The sequence below is a fragment of the Stenella coeruleoalba genome, assembly GCF_951394435.1.
Source record: "Stenella coeruleoalba genome assembly, chromosome: 10".
In the NCBI taxonomy this organism is placed as follows: domain Eukaryota; kingdom Metazoa; phylum Chordata; class Mammalia; order Artiodactyla; family Delphinidae; genus Stenella; species Stenella coeruleoalba.
This window is the reverse complement of record NC_137156.1, coordinates 43,831,482-43,855,665: the sequence shown is the minus strand read 5'-3', so window position 1 is coordinate 43,855,665 and position 24,184 is coordinate 43,831,482. Positions and strand designations below refer to the sequence as shown.

The 24,184-nt window shown below is 38.7% G+C and overlaps 1 protein-coding gene across 2 annotated transcripts in view; it reads left to right on the top strand.

The window, feature by feature from the left end:
* Positions 1-19,900, top strand: part of HMGCLL1 (3-hydroxy-3-methylglutaryl-CoA lyase like 1) — an 86,702-nt gene extending 66,802 nt beyond the window's left edge. For both annotated transcript variants that reach the window (XM_079934079.1, XM_079934080.1), the window contains 2 exons: positions 15,383-15,508; positions 19,625-19,900. In XM_079934079.1, coding sequence (XP_079790205.1) covers positions 15,383-15,508; positions 19,625-19,726 — 228 coding nt within the window. In that variant the 3' untranslated portion in view covers positions 19,727-19,900. The remainder of the gene's footprint in view (positions 1-15,382; positions 15,509-19,624) is intronic.
* Positions 19,901-24,184: the final 4,284 nt, after the last annotated feature.

The following is a 24,184-nucleotide window of genomic DNA, read 5'->3' as shown; positions in this document are numbered from 1 at the left end:
AATTTTATTTTTATTTGGCTATGTTTATAGCTGTATGACAGAATTAGATGTTATTGAACAAGCTACATTCAACATGCATTTGTGGAAAGCCTTAGGATTGGATAAAACCCTAGGAACAATCAAAGTCAATAAGCTTCAGTCACCATAGAAGAGATTCCTTCTACAACCTTTAGATGGTCTTTTAATACCTTCAGTGGCAGGGAGATCATTATCTTGAGAGTGAGCTCATTTAAGTTTGGGGAGCTTTGAAAGGCTAGAGAGTTATTTCTCATATCAACCAAAATCTACCTCTGCCTATATTCCTCTAGAATTATACAGAATATGTCTATTTTTTTGCCCATGTAATGATCTTGAACTATGTAACTATAACCGTCATCTACCTCTGAATTTTTACCCAAGATAAATACTCACAAATGCCTCAAACACTGGTTGTATCATGTTTTCCAGATATGTTGGTTGGCTCCAAACCTCCTTCATCTCCTATATATTTAACTGTAATTATACCTACTTTTGTTTTCTCAACTTTTTGAATAACTGGCTTTAACTGGGGAGAAATCCATTCTTGATTTCATGTGTACTCAGCTTTTTCTCTTTTTTCAAGTTGTATTCACTGCTTAGAAAAATTAATACCATTGCTACCATAACTATCTTGTGAGATATTTTGATCATGGTGGCTCTAGCATAAGCAAGATCCTTGGTAACTCATTTAGAAATCAAGTTGAACTTGAGCTATTGAAAATGAACAATAAAGAGGTGGGTGGTACTACTTAGTGACATAATATTACAAAATATTTTAAACCCTATTATCCATGTAAATATATGACAATGTCCAGTTTAATGAATCTGTCCATTTAAATGCCCCCAAATGAATATCTCCTAATAAATGGCTGAATACATTCATCAGCTTACTGTTAATCAGCTCAGTCATTTCTTATTTAAAATAGTGTCTCAAGTTTCTCCTGCACACATTTTCCTCTCGTTCCTACAGGAGAGCTAAGTTTGATGGGAGCTGAAGTATCATCCTGCCATGGGGCAAGGGTCACCTGGTCTGATGGCATCTTAGTCCTCCCTTGTTGCCCTGAGATGGAGTTCTCTAGCCTGTTTATCCTTTGTCCTTGTGATGGTACTGTGACCATGGTCTGTGGATGTTGGCCTATTCTCTGAACCTTCCTGGTCATGATCCTATTTCCTTCCTGCCCACCAGTGATCTCTCAGCCCCACCGGGGAAAACGAGAAATTGTTGTATGTTTTCTATGCCAGGTGTGAGTGCCCTATTGTCTTTCCAGCTGCCTTGAGTCTCACTTGCCAGGCACCTCACTTAGCCTTTGCTGCCCTGGCATCCCACAGCTGGATGGGAGATTCTTGAGTCTTGTAATCCCCCTCCAGCCCACCCTTTTGGAAGCAGAACCAGTCCCTGCTGCTCTGGGGCTCCTCTAAATGTGTCTGGGATTTCTGTCACACATTACCCACAACCACATCCCTGGTACTCAGCAGAGAGGAGGAGCCTTGGACTCTTCTCAGGGTCCCAGAAAGCACATGGTTATATCTTTTAAAATTATTTTACTGCCCCATGGAGACCAATACTTTGAGTTATAAGAATACTGAATCATGAGTTTGAGCATTACCAATCCATGAGATCATCCCCAAAGCAGACAAGCAAGTGGAAATGGGTATGTAATGAAAGATTTTAAAAGGAATTAAAGTTAGTTTGGAACAATCACGAAGGCTTTAAGAAACATTATGTATTAAATATCCAGTTTTCTCTATCTATGATGATTTTCAAGAAAGCAGCTTCTACCTTCCGCTAGAGTTGATGATTCCCATTCATGGAACACCCTCCACTTAGCTATTAAGCTAGAAATCACAGGGCTTCTGTTAACGACACCTCATATATATGTATATGCGTGTATATATATATATATATATATATATATATGTGTGTATATATATATACATATATATATAACTGAATATATATATATATTTTCAGATTCTTTTCCCTTATAGGGTATTACAAAATATTGAGTAGAGTCCCCTGTGCTGTACAGTAGGTCCTTGTTGTTTACTTTATACATAGTCGTGTGTATCTGCTAATCCCAAACTCCTAATTTATCCCCCCTTTCCCCTTTGGTAACCATAGTTTGTTTTCTATGTCTGTGGGTCTGTTTCTGTTTTGTAAATAAGTTTATTTGTATCATCTTTTTAGATTCCACATATAAGTGATATCATATGATATTTGTCTTTCTTTGACTTACTTTACTTTGTATGCTATCTACTATTAGTCTTCATTTATTTAGATACCATTTTATCTCATAAATTTATCTCAAATTTATTCCTTAACAAAAAACCTTTTTTGTTTTTTACACTTCTGCTTCACTTTAAATACTCACCACCATTGACTGGATGCATTGCACTAATTTTCTGACTAGTATTTCTACTTAGATATTTCTCAACCTTTTATCCTTCTCAGTTATTGCTCCCTTGCTACTGAAATCTGCTTGAAACAAAATGCTGATGATGGCACGATTATTCATCAACTTTAAGTAGGTCTTTATTTTCTAGAGAATAAAGTTTAGCTTGTACAGAAAGGCATCCAAGGCCTCTCATGATTAGGAGCTGTACTCCATCCACACCCCAACACTCCCTACAATAAAAGTCTCATTAAAATCTCAGTGTACCCTTGGCCTGTTCATCATCTGTATATTTTCTCAAGCTGTTCCCTCCCTGTAGAATATCCCTTCCATCACCATCCCCCACTTGTCAACATCCTTCAAGGCCCAATTCAGAGCCAAACTAGTCATCAAACTTTTAACCGTACCCCACCCAACCTTGCTTCATGATGAAATATAGAAACCATCTCACTGATGTGTCTGACAGCTTCGTTTATAATTTTCATAATAGCTACCACTCTCTACTTTGCATTGTACTTCTTTGTGTTTATGAATATCTGGTCTGCCAGGTCATTAACTTAATGATGTGTTAGTTACTACTCTTTGTTTCCAAGCAACAGTGGCCAACTCAAGCTACCTTAAGCAAAAAAGAGACTGTATTATGAGGATATAGGGGTGTGTCATGAAAACCTCTTAAAGGAACAAGACAAGCAAAGAGCAGAGATTTGGAAGCCTTCCCATTTGATTCTGAATCTCAGCTCTCACCACTTAGCCAATATGTGTCACTATGTGTGGTCATAGTAAACATTCTGTGGCTCAAGTTTCTCACATATAAAATGAGGATGATAATAATAGTATGTACTTCCTAGGATTACTACATGGTTTACTTGGCACAGTTCTCATTAAATGTTATTTCAGAAACAAAGGTGGGGCTTTTCGGGAAAGACTACTGCCTTGCATTTGTGGTACTAGCATTTGCTTGGGATTCCAAATAATTTGATTTGGGGAGAGAAGAGGAGCCTCACCGAACTTCTTTGTGGTTATCATTTAATGCTTTGGGGTCCTTTATTTGGCACGGAGATTGGTAAAGTGAGTAATACACTATTTTTGGAAAATAAACCTGGACAATTTTAAAATGTTAAGCTTGGACACAATATTTAACCCTGGACCTGCACCTTAAAAACCAGCAGAGTAATAGAATGTTCTGTTGCCTGGGTGCCCATTGAAATTTATAAGGAATTCTAGAAGATACTTGAGTGTGGGCAGGTCTGTTAAGGCAGTCTGGTGACCTGGGAGGCCCAGAGCCCCTTTCAGGTTTCCTATGAGGTGAAAACTTGTCCTAATGACACTAAGATAGTGTCCCTTTTTACCATTCTCAAATAAACCGTGGATTTTCTAATGAGAGAAAAGCAGACGCCCATGAGAATCTAGATGTCTTAATAAAGATGACTACACACACACACACACACACACACACACACACACAAAACAAAAACAAAAAAACAGAGGTGGGGAGGAAATGAAGCTGGATCTCAGGAAGAACCAAAAAGCTGCCTGGAATTCAGGTGGCATTTCTCTAATTCGAATGTTTTATTCCACCCCCTCCTACAGACCAAATTACTCTGCTGCTTGTCGTCCATGGAAAAAATTGCTTGTCCATAGCTCATGTGCTGTACATCTCACCTCTTAGAAAGACAGAATCTGTCTTTGTCTCTGTGCCACATTCTGGGGGAGGAGCCTGTGATTGACTCAATTTTGGTTCCAACAGCTGCCGCCAAGATTAACAAAGAGTCACTGAGCAAACAAACAAACAGGTGCCATAAACTTATCTTTATGGCATTTCCAAGAGAAGAAGGTTTAGGGAGCAAAGTAGGTAGTGATCCACTGACATGGCTCATTGATTTTGCTATCCTCAGAGCATCGTTCTGTGTCTCCAGTTGGATTGGATCAAGTTCAGTTCACACCATGTGTAGTCATACTTGCACTCAGGCCTTGATCCTGCAATTGTTCTTCAAAATATTTGAATTTGTTCAATTACACTTTCAAAAACATTTGAATAGTAACTTGTTCTGTTCTAGGTATTATGCCGTATACTGAGGGTATCATGGAGTGAGGTAGCGTGAAGTTCTTGACCTCATGATGCTAATGTATATTGCTTGCTGCTTTGACTTAAAAAAGAAAATAAAAAGGTGTAATCTTTCCATTATCACAAGCCCTGCCTGGTTTGTGAGTATTGATAACGCTGTTAGTTCTTTGTCAGCACCACTGTGTTTTCAATTCCTTTTTTTTTTCTCTCTCTTAACGTTCTTTTTTCTTTTCTGAACATTTAGTTATATTTTCACAATATTAGGCAGACCTCCCACTAACATCCATTTTGGAACTGGAAATTATTTATCTCCTACCAGTGCAACTCCAGAAGCATAAAGGCCTGAATTCTAGACCCGTCTCCACCGCCAAAGACCTCTGCGACTTTGGGGAAATCCCTAAGAGCTCTGGGGCTTAGCTCCTTCCCTTTAAACCAGAATCAATCCACTAATCAATTCATCGTATAAGGGATTTTGACTAAAATACACGGTGACTTCTACCTTTATAGGTGCAAAATCTTTAATGTTTACACAGTGTTAGTTATCCATCTGTGTCCCATTTTCTTCCCCCTCACTTTGTTACCATTGTCTCCATTCATCACTTTTTCTGCACACGTTGAGAGCATCATGGGAGCGGGGTAAGGCTGGGTCTACGAGGAGCTGGAATGAGATGGTCAACTCTTTCCAGGACTCTCAGCCGATGAACTCAGTTACTGTGTTTCTGAGAAGATTGACAGTTGATTTTCCTTGGAAGCTTTGGGGTCACTGTTCCTTTAAGACTCTCTGGCACTCTGTCTGTCCTCTCCTTTTGCCCTACCTCATGGCACAGTTTTATCTATTAATTTCCTGGCTCAGCTCTATGTTTCTGCCCTAACCTCAAACTCATCCCCACCTCCCTAAGGCTTTTTTGGCTAATTTTCTCCTCTAGTGCAGCCTCATTCTTTACCCCTATTCAGTGAGCCCTATCCTTCATGGCTGCCAACTCACCTGTCTCTCCATTTGCATACTTCCACACTGAAATCTGCCCCAATGCTCTTCTTCATTTGTCACACACACATCCTCCGTCTGCCTCTATATCCTTGTCATATACTTGTGAAAGCCAAGACTTCTCACATGTTATGTACCAAGCTATGGGATATGCGCTTTCCGTGGAACATCACATTGTATCCTGAACAAGCCCGTGAATCAGTACTATTAAATTCATTTTACAGCTGGGGGAACAGAGAGGTAAAGTAACATCCTCCAGATCGCACAGCTAACAGGTGGCAGAGCAGGTTCAAGCAGAAGTCTGTCTCCTGAAACTGATCTTGAAAGCACAAGGCTGTAGGTTCTCTGTTTGTTTTTGAATCTATTGCCACCTCACTCCTGTTCTATCTCTGCTGAAACGACCCATTTCAACCTTTGTCAATGGCATGAATCCAATAAATTTTCTCTGGTCTCATTTTCTTTAACTACCTTCAGCATTCATCACTGTGGTATATTTAGGGAAATTTCTACCCTGTCTTATGACACTGAACTTCCCCCTGCACTAATTCATCTCCCTTCTCCTAATTCCGAAAAGTGAGTGTTCACTAAATACCAGGATTTGAATCTCTGCTCTTCTTTTCTAGACAAGTTCCTTCAGAGAACTCAGAAATGAAATAAATCAAGATGAAATTACTTTTTTCTTATTTTTAATTGCTCTAAGAGATAACCGACTGTCTAAAGGAAAAAAAGTGGCAAGGTATTGTGAGTTTACACATGGAAAAGTAAAAGGTAGGGAAACAGTAACACCAGGGATGGGTGGAAGGAATTGAGAATATATTGTATGTAATACTGTAAGATCCTTCCCTCCATGTGGCAGAGATATTTGAAAGTAGGCTATTATTAATTAAATAATATTAATTTAATTGTATTAAGTTATACTATAAAGCGTAGGGTAAAATACTCAACAACTTAAAGAAGAGGTAGAAATATTAAGGAAGAGATAAAATAGAGTCATAAAAAATGCTCAATTAACAAAAGATAGAAAAAGAAGAAAAACAAAGCATAGAACAAATAGAGCATATAGAAAATAGCTAGCAGATTTTAATCCAACCATATCAGTTAGTGTATTAGTTCTACTTGGCTATGCTGATATAGCAGACCCTGAACCCCCCAACATAAATAATGGCTCAAACACAGGGATGTTTGTTCCTCACTCATTAGATGGTCCACTGCACGTGTTCCTGGCAGCGGGCATCCTTCCTCCAGGTGTTCGCTCAGAGACGTGGCTCTTTCCATTTTGTGGCTACACCATTCCCTCAGGCCTATTGTCATGGGCATTTGACTATTAAAAAGGAAGAAGACACGTAGTTTCTGAAAGGACTTGTTCTGGAAATGGCCTGCATCACTTTGCTCTCATGCCATTGGCTAACCCACATCAGGCAGCCTCACCTACACAGAAGGGCAGTTAGGTAATGTTGTCTAGCTGAGTCCCAGAAGAAGAGGAGACAGATTTTTTTGGTGAAAAGCCAGTACTGTCTGCTACAGATGAACCGCTAAACTGAAAGGTTAGAGATCTTCAAACTTTATTATCCATAAAAGTCACCTTGGAGTTTGAAACAATTGCATCTACTTGGGCTTTACAAGAAAAAAATTCAGATTTTTGGGTAAGGCACAGAAATCTGTATTTTATTTTGTGCCAGTAGATTGGAGAGCATGGATGGTAACTGAAGGAGTGCCCGTGGGAGCCAGTGACATCCACTCACACACAGAAAAGAGGAGCTGATTCTGAGAGGAGTCATCTGTAGGGTTTGGATTGAACCCAGGAAATGAGAAAATAGAGCCTGAGGTCGGTCAGTGTACTTTGGGGTGTTGTCCTGGCAGAAGAAGGAAATGATTGAGAAAGAAGGGTACACATTTATTAATATGGCTCCTTTGTACTAATTACAAGTGGTATATATTTATTACAGATAGTTGTTAACAATCTGGAAATACAAATGACTTATAGCAAATATAGTTACTCTCCTCTTTTATCTTCCATTTTCTTATCAGCATTTTTCCATACCATTATATATTCTTCAAAACCATTTAATTGTCTCATAACTGTCTTACATAACTTATTAACTATTCCCCTATGGTTGTACATTTCATTTACAGGCTTTTTTCTCACTGTTACAAATAATAATACAAAGAATAGTCATCCTTGAACATAAGTCTATATTAACATTTCTGGCTATTTTCTTGGGATAGCTTCCTAGAAATACAACCATTGGGACAACAATCCTTTACTTTCTCAATTTCTTGATAATGTTGAGTTGTGTAGAAACTTCTTCAGAGAGTTGAAGAAAGTATGATGAGAAAATTGAGTTTTTGTTGTTGTTGTTTTCAGTCTCCTTTTAAAATTTTAATTTAATTTTTATCTTAAATTAGAGTATACTTGATTTATAATATTGTGTTAGTTTCAGGTATACAGCAAAGTGATTCAGTTATACATATACATATATCCATTCTTTTTCAGATTCTTTTCCCATGTAGGTTATTACAGAATATTGAGCAGAGTTCCCTGTACTATACAGTAGGTCCTTGTTGGTTATCTATTTTATATATAGTAGTGTGTATATGTTAATCCCAAACTCCTAATACACCACCCCCCCCCGCCACTTTTCCTCTTTGGTAACCATAAATTTGCTATTGAAGTCTGAGAGCCTATTCCTGTTTTGTAAATAAATTCATTTGTATCATTGTTTAGATTCCACATGTAAGTAATATCATATGATATTTGGCTTTCTCTGACTTACTTCACTTAGTATGATAATCTGTAGGTCCATGCATGTTGCTGCAAGTGGCATTATTTCATTCTTTTTATGGCTGAATAGTATTCTATTGTATATACGTACCACGTCTTCAGAAAATGAAGTCTTTTGATCTGTCAATGGCTCTCTTCCTAATTCACACCCTTCCCCCTGGAGTTGTTATAAGGATTTAATGCAACCAGGTGTGTAAAGTGTTTAGTAATGCAGCTGGCATTTAATTATTAGCACATAGTCAGTTAACTATTAATACTGAACAGTAGCACACAAATGTTATACCTGTTAAACTCTGTCTCATACTAACTGTGTGAAGCATGGACCGTCACTTCCCTTTTCTAAGCCTCAGTTTCCTCATCAGTAAATGAGCATGAATTACTGCCCACTTACCATGATTTTGTGGAGTTTTCTCATATGTGAAGTATGTGGTGCCGTATCTGTGATATAATAAGCCTTCAATCAATGTTCACTAATAGTATTTATTATTTCTCAGTCTACTGAAATTGAGAACTTTCTTATGTTTTTCCATTTCCTTATTTCCTTCTATGTACACACCCCCATTTCTATCTCAGTTTGAAATATACTACGTGAAAGTACAAATATAATCTATCTCATTATGTGTGGTAAGGCAGGGAGGAGTGAAACGTGCAGGAAACCTTTTTCAAAGACAAGAGATGGTCTATGAAAGCGTTAATAATCCATCACGTTAGCTTACTCAGCCCCAACAGCAAGGTATCATGATTTACATACCAATTTTGGTGTATAACTTCAGTGTATGGAAACACTGGGCTTTATTCATGCATGCCAATGGTTCACTATCTGTGGTTTATAAAGCATGGTATGTTCACAGTACACATGAATGGCAAGTAGTTGGTACCAAAACTCCATATATGGTAATTCTTTAGAGTGCTGGGTGAGTAGCATCTCAGAGCAAGATCTGGGCTCCCTGGAAAGAGTGCTGTGACCCACTAGTGACACTGGTCTGGCTGCTGGGGGAGAAGTAGCGCATCACATGTGGATAATTACAATCCTCTGTTGGAGGGAATATTAGCTGTGAGGAACAAGTTGAAGGGAAAAATATTAGAAAAATGAGTATATTTGTAATATTTTATCCTACATGAATATTTGTCTTTTTCCTCATGAGTAACTTAAATCCCCACAATGAGTAATTTCCCTGTCAGAGATTCACTTGTTATTTTAATTCAAATGTAACATTATTACAGATTTCTAAAGAAAAATTTGGTCTTGGCAAAAAAAGTAGACATCATTTCAAAAAATAACATTGCCAAAATTCTTCTATATGTTCCTTAATACTTTACTAACTTCAATATGTAAAATTGTAGATTTCATTAAATATTTTGAAATCAGACATATATGGAAGATTATATGTTTTGGAAAATGATTTCTTTGACTCCTCTTCTTATCATATTTCTCAGTTTTGTTTGGAGAATAAGTTCTTACAGCATGAGAAAAAGTCGAGATGATACTTTCAGTTATTGTATCAGCATGATCTGGGCATCCAAGCACTATGCAAAATTAACAAAGTTAACGCTCCTCATAGCTCACCTGAGATTGTAGTACAGAGTGATAATGCTCGTGTTATATCTACAGCTAATTTGCAATTTTCCAGAAGAAGTGGTCACTCATATTTTATCCATTTTCCTCAGCCTTAAGTCCAAGTATATGTCTGGGAGCTCAAGCAGATGGAGCCCATAACCGCACTCACCAGGCTTTTCATAACCTGGGTCACTGTGTTAATAGCTTTGGTCATGAGCTTTGAGGGAAATGGAAGTCAAAGTCACCTCCACCCTTTGAGTTACATATTTGTTTCATTTTAGGGAGAATTAGCTCCCTGAGTTCTAGAGAGGATCGTTTCTCATTTGGCAATAGTGAACTATTTCTCAGTGACAGAAAAAATGTATAGTAATATTAATTTCTAACACTAATCTCCATGAGCTACAGAGCTTTGTATGTATTCCAAGTCCCTGGCACATAGAACATGCTCAATAAACATGTTCAAATCAAAGGAAGAATAATAAAAAATATACTGATTACATTGAACCACAGATGATGCGCTACGCACCATTAGTAAAAGTTTCCTTATTTTAAAGGTAACACAATATTTATTTGCATAATATAAAGCTATTTACTTACGTATTTGCTGTTTCTGGGTTGGAGCACAGTGGCAGTTCAATGCTTGACTTTAACTTGGTGGATTTTGGTGTTACATCGCCATCTTGTGGTTATTAATCTGAAGATATTTCCTTCAAAACAAAACCCAAATGCTTTGTTTTGCAACATACTGTATGGTGCAAAAAACCATTTGTGCTTGTGTGTTTACACACACACACACACACACACACACAGACGCCAGGAATCTGACCATCTGAAAAGCAGTGTTTTAGATTTGGAGACATGGGAAAGGAAATATCTAAGACTAATCTTTTAATGCAGTCTCTTGCATGATAAAATAAGCTATGCAACCCATCTACTATTATCAAATACATGAGGATATTATAGCAATGCATTTTCTATAATACTATGATTTCAGTAGCAAAGTAAAAACATGTTTCCTCTATTTACCATAAACAACAGAGAAGAAATAATGTTTTTCTTCCTGCTCTGTTAAGAACTTGTTTACATCATAATATGTACCGTTTCTAATGGAATAGGGAAGTCGAGGTAAAGAAAACATACACAGTGAAATCAAATTTTCTTAGATGACTATGACTAGAAATTTACAAAGCAGCTTGTTCCAAAATAAAGTTATCTAACTTAGTGTATGGGTAACACTATCCATTGAGAAGATATGTATTTCTGGGGAACAGAATTGCACATTTGATAGAGGACAAAATTGAGAAGATATTATGTAGAAAGTTCTATTTTTAAAGTACTGTGATTTTTTTTTTGGAAGAGAGACTTTAAAAGGAACACATATCTTAATATTCTCCTTCACAGCTAAGGTATACTTTAATAAACTCTCTTTAAATTTGCTTATTGAAATTTTAAATCCACATACTGCTCTTAGAATTGATTCAATTGATTTGTGACTAGCACTCACAGAAATATAATCTGTTCCAGAGCAAATGTGATGGTAGGAAAGAGGGAAGGACCATTTTCCAGGGAGGCTTTCACCCAGATCACGTCTGCCTTTACGAAATTATGCACACTTAAATCCTAGAAAGATCAGTTAGTTGCAAAATAAATTGTTGGTCAATAAACTCAGTCGTAGGTTTATTTATTCTCATTTTCATTTATTTACTGTCATTCTACGACAGGCTACAGTTTGCAGAAACCTTTCTTTTTCTTTTTCTAATTATATATGTAATTACATTCATTGTGGGGCCATTAGAAAACAAGACAAACAGAATTAAAATAAAATGAATTACCTAGAGTCACACACCCAGTGATCACTGCTGTTGGCATTTTGGTATATCATCCAAATTCTACCATTTTTTTTTTTAGAAAATGGGATTATGGTTCCATACACCATGATAATGTCCTGTAATCTGTTTCTTTCCCTTAACTATGCATTTACATAGCATTTATCATTCCATTTTATAGCTACACCTTAATTAATTTAAATTAGTCCCCATTACAGACATTTGGCTGGTTTTCAAATTTTTATTCATATAAAACATACTGTAATGAATCTATATATAAGGGGTGTGTTTCATGGGTGACACACATACACTCACCTATATATATCTGTTTTTATTTCTTACCTAATTATTTACTTAGAATTTGTGAAATATTCCTAGGAAGTACTTTTTTGATAGAAATTTCTAGGATAATGGATATTGGCAATTAAGACTAATTACTAGTTAATTGCTCAACAGAAAAAATGTTCCAGGTTATTTTCCTACCAGTTTAAGTTTTCTTGTTTACCTTCAGTTCCAACAACACCTCCTTTTTGTCATTGATGTTTATCAAAGTCTAATGCACATACAGAAAATTGCACTAATCATAAGCCCTCGTGGTAGACTGAAGCCATCTTTCACCTCTCATGCTGGTACTGCTGACATTCACTACCTCATACTTTTTGGGGTGTTCTTTCAAAAACAGGTTTTCTTGAAAAGTTGATCTGTCCTGATTAACTCTTTGCTGCCTCAGGGTACAGAGCATCTCTAAATGAAAGCTCACTCATACCCACAGTTGATAAAGTCGGAGATGGATGAGAACCTTACCTCAGGGGTTCCCACACTTAATTACACAAGAGATCACCGGAGGGAGCTTTAAAGAGATACCAATGCTTGACCCCATTCCCAGACAAAGATTCTGGGGAGAAACTTGGCTGTTAGTTTTAAAAGGTCCCCAGGTGATTATAATTGGTAAGGATTGAGAACCACTGAAACCTCTTTCTCCTGGAGTGATAGATTCAATTCTACTGAATAGATAAATATTAACCTATAGGTGAAGAATGCCTCTGCCTATTTGATGTCCTGGCAGACTTCCAGAGATGAGCTCAGTGTCTGAACCTTTGTCTTTTCCAACTACTGGACAATTCCACAGATTTCACTCCTAGAGCATAATTCTTTAAACTTACTATTTTGATTCACTGCAAATGTAGACTGCCCTAAATGGACCAGTACTTTAGCTGGTCAGTTATTAACACCCAAATATGATTGAGCTTTGAGAGAGGTCGTGATAAAGGAAGAAGAGCCATTGCCACCTTCCCATGTTGAGTAGTATAATGAGGAGAAATGGAGGTACAGAAGCAAACCAATTATATCTGTAAACTTTGCATTAGTCCCAAAGGCGTCTATGGCTTTTGGACTATGGTTCTGCCCTTGGGAGCCTTGGTAAACATTCTAGGTCTCACCAGAGAAAATTCAGAACAGTAAAATTGTGCAGCCCCTTGAACCATAATGGAAAAGAACATAAAAAAGAATGTGTGCGTGTGTGTGTGTATATATATGTATATACATATATATACATATATATGAAACTGAATCACTTTGCTGTATAGCAGAAATTAACATGACATTGTAAATCAACTATACTTCAATTTAAAAAATGTGCAGCCCCCTTGGCATGTCAAAGGAGATAGGAGCCACCTGAAGAGCTCCCAACAGCTAAATCTCAAACGTGAGTGACAAGACATATAAAGGAATATTGGATTACAACCCAAAGTACTAACTAAATACCCATGAGTCTCTACTGATATAAACAAATATTTGAAGAAATAAATAAATATGGGAAAACAGACAAATCTCTCATATGGGAAATTTCTAAATAATTTAGGTAGGTATTCTCCACTCCTTAGGTGTGAGCTGCACATAGTGACTTTTTTCCAAAAAGTGCCATATGGAAAAGGGGGCATGGGGTCAAGTGAACATCATCAGTTGTAAACCATATAGTACGCACCCTTGATATGATGTGTTAAGACTGGCACTTCCCCTGTGTTGCTCTCCTCACAAAACTTCAGGACTCCAGTCTAACCATGAGAAAACATCAGACATACCCACCTTGAAAGACATTGTGCAAAACACATGACAAGTAACAATTCAAAATTGTCAAGGTCAATGAGGACAAAGAATGTCTGAGAAGGTGTCACAGCCACAGCAGGAGATAAGACAACTACATGTAATGTGGTACCCGGATGAGTTCCTGGAAAAGAAAAGGACATTAGCTTCTAAACTAAGGAAATCTGAATCATGTGTGGACTTTAGTTAATAATAACATATTATATGTGTTCGTTAGTTGTGACAAATATACCATAATGATGTAAGATGTGAACAATAGGGGAAATTGTGTGTAATGTATGGAAATGCTGTGTACTTTCTTCCCAAATTTTCTGAAAATTTAAAACTATTCTAAAATAAAAAGTTTATCAAAAAAGGAAAGGAAAAAGAAAGAAAGTGTGATTCCTCAGAGCAGCAGTGAGAACAGCATCTGGGATCTTGTTAAAAATTCAAATTCTCAGGGCCCAGCCCAGACCTCCAGAATCAGAAACTCTGGGGATGTAACAGCCATTTGTGATTCTGCTTCTGTGACTGAGAACTGCTGATCTAGCAGATTGGCCAAGGGCTCTGTTTCCCAGCACTTCTCGTTTTAGATGAGGTCGTATTACTTTTTCTTCAATGTCCAGGAGTGAAGAGTCAGATTAGCCTCTTAGTGGCTTCTGATTTCCCAATTGTCCCTTTCCAGAGAGGGCTGCTCTGCTTGCCTCTCTTCTTATGTTATTCAAATCTGATCCCCAGGGTCCCTTTCAGACCCTTTTGTGCTCTTGTCTTTCACAACTTTTCCAGTCCACAGAGATCTCCACCTTGGATATCCCCAGACTCATAACATGAACCAACTTGCATGTTTCCAGAGGCCACAAATCACAGCAGAATGTGAATTCTCTGGAGACACAGGTGACCTTGGGCAAAATGTGTGATCCCTCTGTACTTGAGTTTCTTCATCGTGATTTGGGGATGATGGAAGAGTATCTACCTCCTGGGTTTGTGTGGGAATTGTGAGTTAGTATCATGAGGTATTAATAATAATATCCAGCACTTAGTGAGGACCCAGTAAATGTGAGCTGCTACAATTGTTAGTGGTGGATGTCCTGCCTCTCAAATGTCTCTTCACTCCTCCCAAAACAGCAGGGTTTTGTGCACAAAATAAAGTAATGGCTCAATAAAAATTGGATGAATTGAGTGAATACGTTGAGCCCACAAAATACAAGTTCAAACATAAGGACAGCTCTCCACCCCCCCACCCCCCCGTCTGTCTTCGAAGGCACCTTGATTTTGAGTCAGGATGTTGGAAATCTTTCCTGTTGGTTATATAAGGTTTTTAGACTAAAGCTCAAAATTAGGTTGGAAAATACACCCCATGTGTGTATTTATCTTACTTCAGTCTTCATCCCCTACCTTTGTTCTGTTATCAATGAAAACGCCATTTCAGTTTTGACCTAAGATTATTCTCATTCCTGAGATCCTTAGCAGAGTGTCTGTTAGCCTAAAAGATGAGATTAGTCAGAAAAGAAATTAGCACCTCGGGGACTGTTCTAGCAGCAGGTGGGTAAGTGAATAGGTTGGAATCGTGGTTCAGATTTTCCTTATTTGCTCTTTGGAACAGGTTAAATAGAGATGCAACAACTTATATGCCATAATGAGACAAACTTTGGGTGTTTGGGTTTGTTTTCCAGATGGGGATTAATGTGGTGGATTCTGCAGTATCCGGATTAGGTGGTTGCCCTTATGCAAAAGGTGCTTCTGGGAACGTAGCCACTGAGGATTTGATCTACATGCTTAATGGCCTGGGGGTCAAGACAGTAAGTTAACTTAGCATATTTTAATATTCATACATTCCTTGCAGATTCAAATTTGAATGCTTCTTGGATTTGGGAAGCAACTTTGAGGTCAAGTTTTACTACACTTTTGCTCTTTGCTAAAATGCATAGTGGGAAAATACAATAAAAAATTCTTGGGGCGGGCTTTATAAAGTAACTTATTGCTATAGTTAGATCACCAATAATGCTACCATTTCACATTTTTATGGTGCTTCATGACCTCCAAAGTCCTTTTTCATCTAGTATCCAGTTTGATTTCACACACTTTGCAAATTTGAGCCTGTCTTTGCTATTATGATTATTGTTTTTGCTGTTTTGTTTTCCTTGGAGGAAAACTAAGATCTTGATTTTCTCATGGTGACAAGTAGGGCTTCTGGAAGAGAGCCCAGGGCACTTTTAAAATGGCCAGTGGAGGACCACAGCTTAATAATACTTAGCATGTGAGCAAGAATACTCTCTTTACAAGTGCTACCTGAAAAAGTCACATGCTCTATAATAACCCACCAAAATTAGTACCTTGTTTTGCCACATGCTTGTTAAAATGGCCTACCAGTCTCTAAGGCAGATTTTCTTTTTTTTAAGGATAAAATATAAAAGGCAAAAAACTGTTCACAGATTATCAGAAGTTCAAAATGTTTTCTGAGATGTAAAGCATCACCTGGATTGCAGAATGGAATTGTCCTCTCCATCTCTCCTCTCTCTCCTCTTCCCTCATTCTACTGAGCGATGCTCCTGCAGCAGCCAGGTTGTCGGCACTCTCCTTCCCTGTGGCATTCGGTTTCTCACCTCCACCCCTTGCTCCTGCTTTCACCACCCCTTGGAATAGCCTTACTGCCCATACTCGATTTCACCTAGAAAGTGAGGCACCACCATCCTCAAAAACGCACCTTCTAGCATTTCCCTGCTGATTTCTCAGGCCCACACTGCTGGGCTCCTCTCCTCTGTGTTTCCAGGCTACCTTTGTGTCTTCCTCTGAACCTACCACAAGGCTGTAGAACCATCTTCTTTCTGTGTCTAGGTCCCCCTGCAGGCAGAAATATAGTATGACAGCTGATTCACAGGTGCCTGTTGCCTAGAGACCCTCAATAATGTTCAGTGAAAGACTGATACCACTTGGCACTGAACGCCAGGAGCCTCTCTTCTCTGGTTAGAAATAGCTATTACAAAGTAGCCTGATTGTTTCCATCATTTCCATTAGAAATGTATGACCGTGACAGAAGTAGAAATCCTTTCTTTTCTTAAAATTTATTTTATTGAAGTATAGTTGACCTGCAGTGTTGTGTTAATTTCTACTGTAAAGCAAAGTGATTCAGTTATATATATATATATTCTTTCTAATATTCTTTTCCATTATGATTTATCACAGGATATTGAATGCATTTCCCTGTGCTATACAGTAGGGCCTTGTTGTTTTATCTGTCCGGTATATAATAGTTTGCATCTGCTGATCCCAAACTCCCAATTCATAGAAATCCTTTCTTGAAGATTTAAATGACTTGGTTGAACTCAGCTGAGTCAACATATGAACTCTGCTTCATATGTGTCAGGCCATGCGGGTCCAAATGCAAATAAGCCATGTCTCCATTCCTAAGAATTTCACAGTTCAAAGACAGTTGTTACATTGGATATCAGCCAACAAGCCAAGACTCTCTGTACAACCTGTATCACTATGTCTCCCATGCCTAGTCAACTACCAAGAGCTACTGCTTCAACTTCTAAAATATTTTGGTTGTTTGTTCCTTCCTTACTATCCTTGCTGTAGCTACATCAGCGCAAGTTCTTATCTCTTTCCTGGATATTCATCCTCCACACTGGCCTTTAAATTCATCCTCCTTGCTACCATAAAAGATTTTATCTAAAACACAAATATGAATATGCCTTGCTCCTACTTGGGTACTCATCAGTGGATTCCCATTTTCTGAAAAGCAAGGCTGTGTTCTACACATTTTATACCTTTTCCAGTCACGTCGGCCCATTCCTTTCCATGTATCCCATGGTATTTTTCAGATGTCTGGTACCCTTCTCTGCTGACAGTGCCTCATTCCTCTTACTTCTTCTCAAGGACTCATACTGTCCGTACAAGCCTCAGGTTAGGATTTACCTTCCTGGCACCCTTCCCTGACACACTCCTCTCCATTTGTTTCCATACCCTTTTCCTCAGTGGGTTGACTACCCTGCAGCTCTGCCCTCACGATCATCCGAGCATCTCTCTCTCTCAGTGACTTTAGTGGAAATACTGGATTTCCTGTTTAGGGCTCCATATTGCCTGCTTGACCACAGGCACCCTCAAGACAGAAACCATATTCTGCGAGAAGTTCTTGAAACCCCCAAATGGATCATAGTACATGACACGTATTTAAACACCTGGTTTAAGTGCTAAAAGATTTAAGAATAAATGCAACATTATTTCATAAAGGTATCTGTTCATTAAATAAAACAGTAGAGGAAGGCCGAAACAGAATCCTTTAGTACGATACCAACCAATCCCACTGCGTAATTGCTATAAATGGAATTACTGGAAAGCAAAAAAGAATGCTGGTGACTAAAATCTTATTATCTTTTGTTAGATGTAATTCAGAAATGAAAGACACACATGTAGCTTATTATTTACAAAATTTACATATTACTAGATTAAGGATGTAAAACCAAAATGTGCCTAACAGATACTCCACCCAAAACCATTACTATGACAAAACCAAAGCACATGTTAGTACCCTAAAAACAACTTCACAATAAAAAGAAACAGCGAAAATTACTTACCTGTCATTTTACTAAATATTTTTGATGATTTTTTTTTTTTTTTTTTTTCGGTACGCGGGCCTCTCACTGCTGTGGCCTCTCCCGTTGTGGAGCACAGGCTCCGGACGCGCAGGCTCAGCGGCCATGGCTCACGGGCCTAGCTGCTCCGCGGCATGTGGGATCATCCCGTACCGGGGCACGAACCCGTATCCCCTGCATCGGCAGGCAGACTCTCAACCACTGCGCCACCAGGGAAGCCCTTTGATGATTTTTAAACAGAAGTAAACTACAAAGAAAACAGTGCCCTAAAAGTTTCTAGAGAGAAGTAACTACCTATATCAAAATGATGATCTCTTTTTGATCACTTGTATGAAAAGCCCCTATGAGTATTTATACTTGTCTGTTTTAAGAAAACGACAAACTTACATACATTTTAAAAACTACTCCTTAATAGCAAGGGAGCCTGAGTCTGTTTGATTTTAAGTCCCTGTTGTTTCTAGTCTGAGTTGAGGGAGGACATAGGAGCTTACGAAATATTACATGGGGCAAATCTCTGGTTAATCCACCTAACACTGTGCCCCCGTTCCACCCTCCCCACCCCCCACCCCCACAGTGACAGCACAGGTGCAGGGTGGAAACCTCGATGGTGATCTTTGGCTCCACCAAGCCCAAGATGCCGAGCCTGCCTTGAACTTGGCCTTCATACTCAACTGTCGATCTGTCATCCATGGATTTACCAAAGCCTTTGTTGATCCTACTTATGCTTTCAAACAGTACAGCCTCTCAGGCAAACAAGTTCCAGATGTGTACTAAATACTACTTCATTTTATTGGACTACCTCCTTCAATTTCATGCCAGTAAGAGTGTTTCTGAACATGGTTAAAAATTATACATTCATCTTTCCCATATTTCTTACAGCTTTATCAGGTTTGTTTCTTCATATCCTAAGATATACTAAGAGGGTCTTTTTTCCCCCCTAAGTCCTTATCTTTGAACTCCTCCAAATGATTATCATTTTAATTGCCCTTCACTGATATTTTGTAGAGTCTTTCTGGTTCCACTGTTGTCCTTTGTAGAGTTTAGGTATCAGCATGAATTACACTGAGTTATTCAGGTGTGACTAGCCTATGGTTTTATACTAGGGTCAAATTCAAGATATGTTTTAATAAAGCAGAAAAATCTAAAGCTACATAATTCATGGAGATAAATGCCGCCCCCCCCATCAATAATGAACAGCATTTTGTTTAGTAATTTTAAGTGGTTAAGTAACGACTAATACAATTTAAAGGAATCTGTTTTGTCTTCTTTCTCCTTAACCCCCTTTCCCACCTGGTATCACTGTCATCTTTGTCTCACCAGGGTGTGAATCTTTACAAAGTGATGGAAGCTGGTGACTTCATCTGCAAAGCTGTGAATAAAACTACAAACTCTAAAGTAGCACAAGCCTCATTCAACGCTTGACTTGAATGCATTTGTGAGTTAAGGCTGAGAAGCTCCATTTCAGCTACAGATACTCAACTGAAAATCATTACTGCCAACTTGTTCTGAAATGTGAAGTAATAGACAAGAGTGGGGGAAAAAAAGAGACACTTTGAAAAAGAGTAGGCTGGATAGATTACAGAAATTGACTGGAAGATACACCAGTCATCAGGTGAATTGCAAGCCGGGGCTAAATAATAAAATTTGTGGACATGCTTTGAACTTGGAGAAAAGTCTACTCTTTTGCTCTTATAGAAATAACTTTTTAATTTAGTCGACGTGAAAATTGACTTCAGATTTCCCTAAGTATCAAAAACTGTGTTAATACTTAATCAAGCTGGCTTAGCACAGCATACATATCATCAGTAGTTTATGAGCTCCTGCATGGTGTGCAAAGTGTGTGGCCTCCATATTATACGTTATGTGCCTCTGGATCTCAACTTCCCATTTGCCAAGTCAGTTAAATTATGGACCAAGTGCCAAATCTCCATCTGACCCTACATAATTTTTAGCGATAGAACTTTTATATTTCAAGTATGCTAACATCTCTTAATTATTTCAGTGGCTTTATCTTGTTCCAGGAGGCTGTGGTCAGTGACAAGTTGCCACACCCTGGAAACATATTACCTTCCATGTTTGTCACATGCATCCAGTTTACCTTGCTTTCCCTCTCATCAGCTGTAGTGAAAACCAGGAGCATGTTACTCGGCTATTGAGAAATAAGAGGTACAACTTTCATCCCAATGTCTAAGTTGCAGTGATGAGAATAGAGTGATACATGTACTTTTATCATTTTCAGCTCACTTCCAAATTGTCCAAGAAATGTCACTGTGATCCTAAGAATATTAAGGCAGTTATTAAAATTCATGAAAAGAAACAACTTTTCCATTGATTCCGTTTGATTAAATCACATCTGTTTGGGGTTGACTTTTTATGGTTATTTTTAATGTTGAAGTGGCTGAAATTTTATCTTTTGTAATAGCATTGCCAGAAATAGCAAAAATTAATATATCAAAGTTGAGAAGAGGCACAGGACGGCTATGTTAAGAAAGAAACATTTCTGTAACCTATGCAGATCATATGGGGACAGTATTATTCCATGTGGATCTGAATCGTCAGTTTTATTATTTATGTAGACTTCTCCAAGGATACTGGGTGATCTTATCTTTGAATAAATTTGAATAGAATTTGAAATATGAAAGTGAGCATTGTGAGCTTTCTGTTAAATATTCATCAAAACCACAGAAATAAATTCAAGAAAATAAGAGAAGTACTGATTATACCTACATTAACTTTAAAGATACACAATCATAAGAAAAGGATCACAAGGGAAGCATATTGGAAATTGACAAAAACTAAGTTCCTACGGATAAGGCTAATGCTCAGGTCATGATGGGTGACAGAGCAGGAGCTTGTCATCAGAACTGAATGACTCCTTGCATTTGGGTTAGTGCCGGGGCAGGGTCGGTGCAGAGAGCAAGCAAAATTGCGACTCTTTGTGGATCTGTTACATCATCTCTTTTCAGGAAGAACATGGCACTGCACCCAGGGGCAGGAATGGGACACGTGCCCTAGTGTGCACAGCAGGATACCTACCCATCTTCTAAGGAGACTGACTTTTCCTCTCTCTTATGCAACTGTGGAATTCTTAGTTTTGAGATGTTCGGCAAAGCATCAGTTGATGCAAACTGCTTATAGAAACAGTGAAAGGCAAAACTTTGTTGTTTAGAAATAAAAACCACGGACTCTCCAAAAGGCAGAGCAAGTCGTGAGAACCCCAGGTTCAGCCTAGCACACACTTACATGGCACACACATCAGTCTACCAGTTCATATCCCAGAACACCTGGAAGATTCCTAATCACACGCATCACAGGAAAAGTTTGTGTTTTAGGTCTGTTATCCTTTCTCCACCCAAACCATCTAAACCCTTCTGCTAACTTAAAGAGAGTTTCTTTTCTGGTTTTGGGGGAAAAAAAATCACATAATCAATAAAGCTGCCTGAAGTCCATAGGCAGAATCCCCTCAAAGCTATGTTTCCACTAACTAGGAAACTTTGGAATTGTTGTAGGACCTACCCAAACAACCCACCCACACATAAACCCACACCAGGGTTTGCCCTGGGTGAAAGCTTAGGAATGGCAAAGCAATTAGGAAATACATATAGAAGTAAACTTTTATGACATCTGCCCTTTAAGACTACTGTAAAACGTAGAAATTTTCTAAATTCTGGATTCATGAAATTCATAAAGCAAAGAAATGGAAACTGCCTATGACTTGCTGAGAAAATTCAGAATGCCCTTTTATGTTATTTATTCTGATCACTATAACATTTAATAAATACCCTTTTAGCTACACTTATATGGCTATTCATTTCTATTTATGTGCATGAACTCCAGACATGCAAGTGACAGGTTACTTAGCATTGAATACGTAAGCCACCAATATCCCTATCACAGCAGTAAAGGAGAAATAAAATAAGGCCCGGGAACCCTCCAGAAATCTGTATCAAATAGGCACGTGAAGACTTGCTGTGAATACCCATAATTGTTTGCAAAGTGCCTTTGTGGACTAGAAGATAGAAGTTTTATGCTTGTGTGGGGCAGGTCTAAAAGTTAAAAAGGAATAGTTTTGGAGGTATAGAGCTCGGGAGGAAAGCGGGGGCTAGGGAGGAAGGCAGGGAGGAGGGATGCAGGATGGAAGGAGGAGGAGACGGTGCGGAGAGAAGGAGGGAGAGAAAGAGAGGGTTGAGAAACTGTATTTACGTCCTGCCTGTGAGCAGCTCCAGTGGAAGGCATCTCCTGCTCTGGTAGAAGCACCAGTTAGGCTGCTTTAAACTGCAGACAATAGAAAACCTCAACTCCATGGGCTTAAGCAGCAACAGTTTTCTCAGATATCTCAGAAATATTGCTTTTCCACCATCATTTAGCTTCGTGACTCAATTATGTTACAAGATAAGAGTTTCTGCCCATTTCCCTGTTGGCACCTTTCGGTTCCTGCACCTGGGAGTTGCAAGATGGTTGTAGCACTTCTGGGCGTCACCCTTCCCACAGGGCTCAGCCTCTGCTGAAGGCTTTTTCTTCTGGAATGCCTGTTTTTAATCAATGAAGAGCGTTTCCCCCACCCCATCCCAAACTTCCTCTCCTGTTTCACTGGGCAGAACATCATCATGTGCCCCTCCCTTAACCACTTATGTGCGGAAAAGACCATTAGGATACACAAGCCAAGGTTATGGGTGACCTTGAGTGGATCCGTGCAGTGGTGGGGAAAGAGAACCCTGTAGGAGCACGTTTCCTGGTGAGACAGGGTGGGAGAATTGAAGGCAGAAGAGCTCACACCTCTTAGGAAGGAGATGTATCCAAGTTCTCTGAAACTGGAGGAATGGATGGAAATAGAAAAAGTTTCAAACGTGAGAGGAATAGGTTTTAAGGAGAAAGTAGTCCGTCTTGCTAATTGGTCTCTATATTTTTCAGGAAGGTAGGAAGTGAGATCTGCGAGCATTACAACTGGGGGTGGAGTGAGGGCTTGAGAAGAATGGTAATGTGTGAAACCCACCCAGAGCAGTATTACAGGTTAACGTACTCTAAAAAATAGTACAGATGAACTTATTTACAAAAACAGAAACAGACTCACAGACATAGAAAACAAACTTATGCTTACCAAAGGGGAAAGGTGTCGGGGGGGGGATAAATTAACAGATGTACACTACCATATGTAAAATAAATAAGCAACAAAGATTTACTGTATAGCACAGGGAACTATATTCAATGTCTTACAATAACCTATAATGGGAAAGAATAGAAAAAAAAGAATATGGATATGTACATATATACGTATGACTGAATCACTTTGCTGTACACCAGAAACTAACAATATTGTAAATCAACTATACTTCAATTTAAAACAAAAGAAGTTAACTTACTCTGTAACAGTTTTCCAGGGGCTGTTATGTGCTAAATCTAAGTCCACTTCCTGGCCCTCATGCGACCTTTACACCTGTGTTCCACACACTCTCCCCTCTTGAAGCACTTCTTGATTTCTGTGGCCCTGCTCTCTCCTGGGTCCTACTACATCCTTGATCCCAGGTCCTACCACCTCTTTCATTGTTTGGTCTCCTTCTTCTCTCTATTGTGTTTAACTAGAGACTCACAAATGCAAAATTGCTTACACCCCGCCCCCTCATCCAAATGTGTTCCGTGGCCAGCAGGTTTGTCATCACCTGGGAGCTTTTGGGAAAAGCAGAATCTGGGGCTCCACTCCAGACTGACTGCATCACCATCTGCATTTTTAACAAGATCCTTGCAGGACTCATATGTTTATTACAGTTTGAGAAGCACTTGCCACCTCCTCTCGGGTATCTAACAGGTATTGGAAGCTCCATGTATTCCAAGTACCTTGTGGCACTTCCCCTTGTGTGTTGTGTCCTAGCCTGTTGTTTTTGC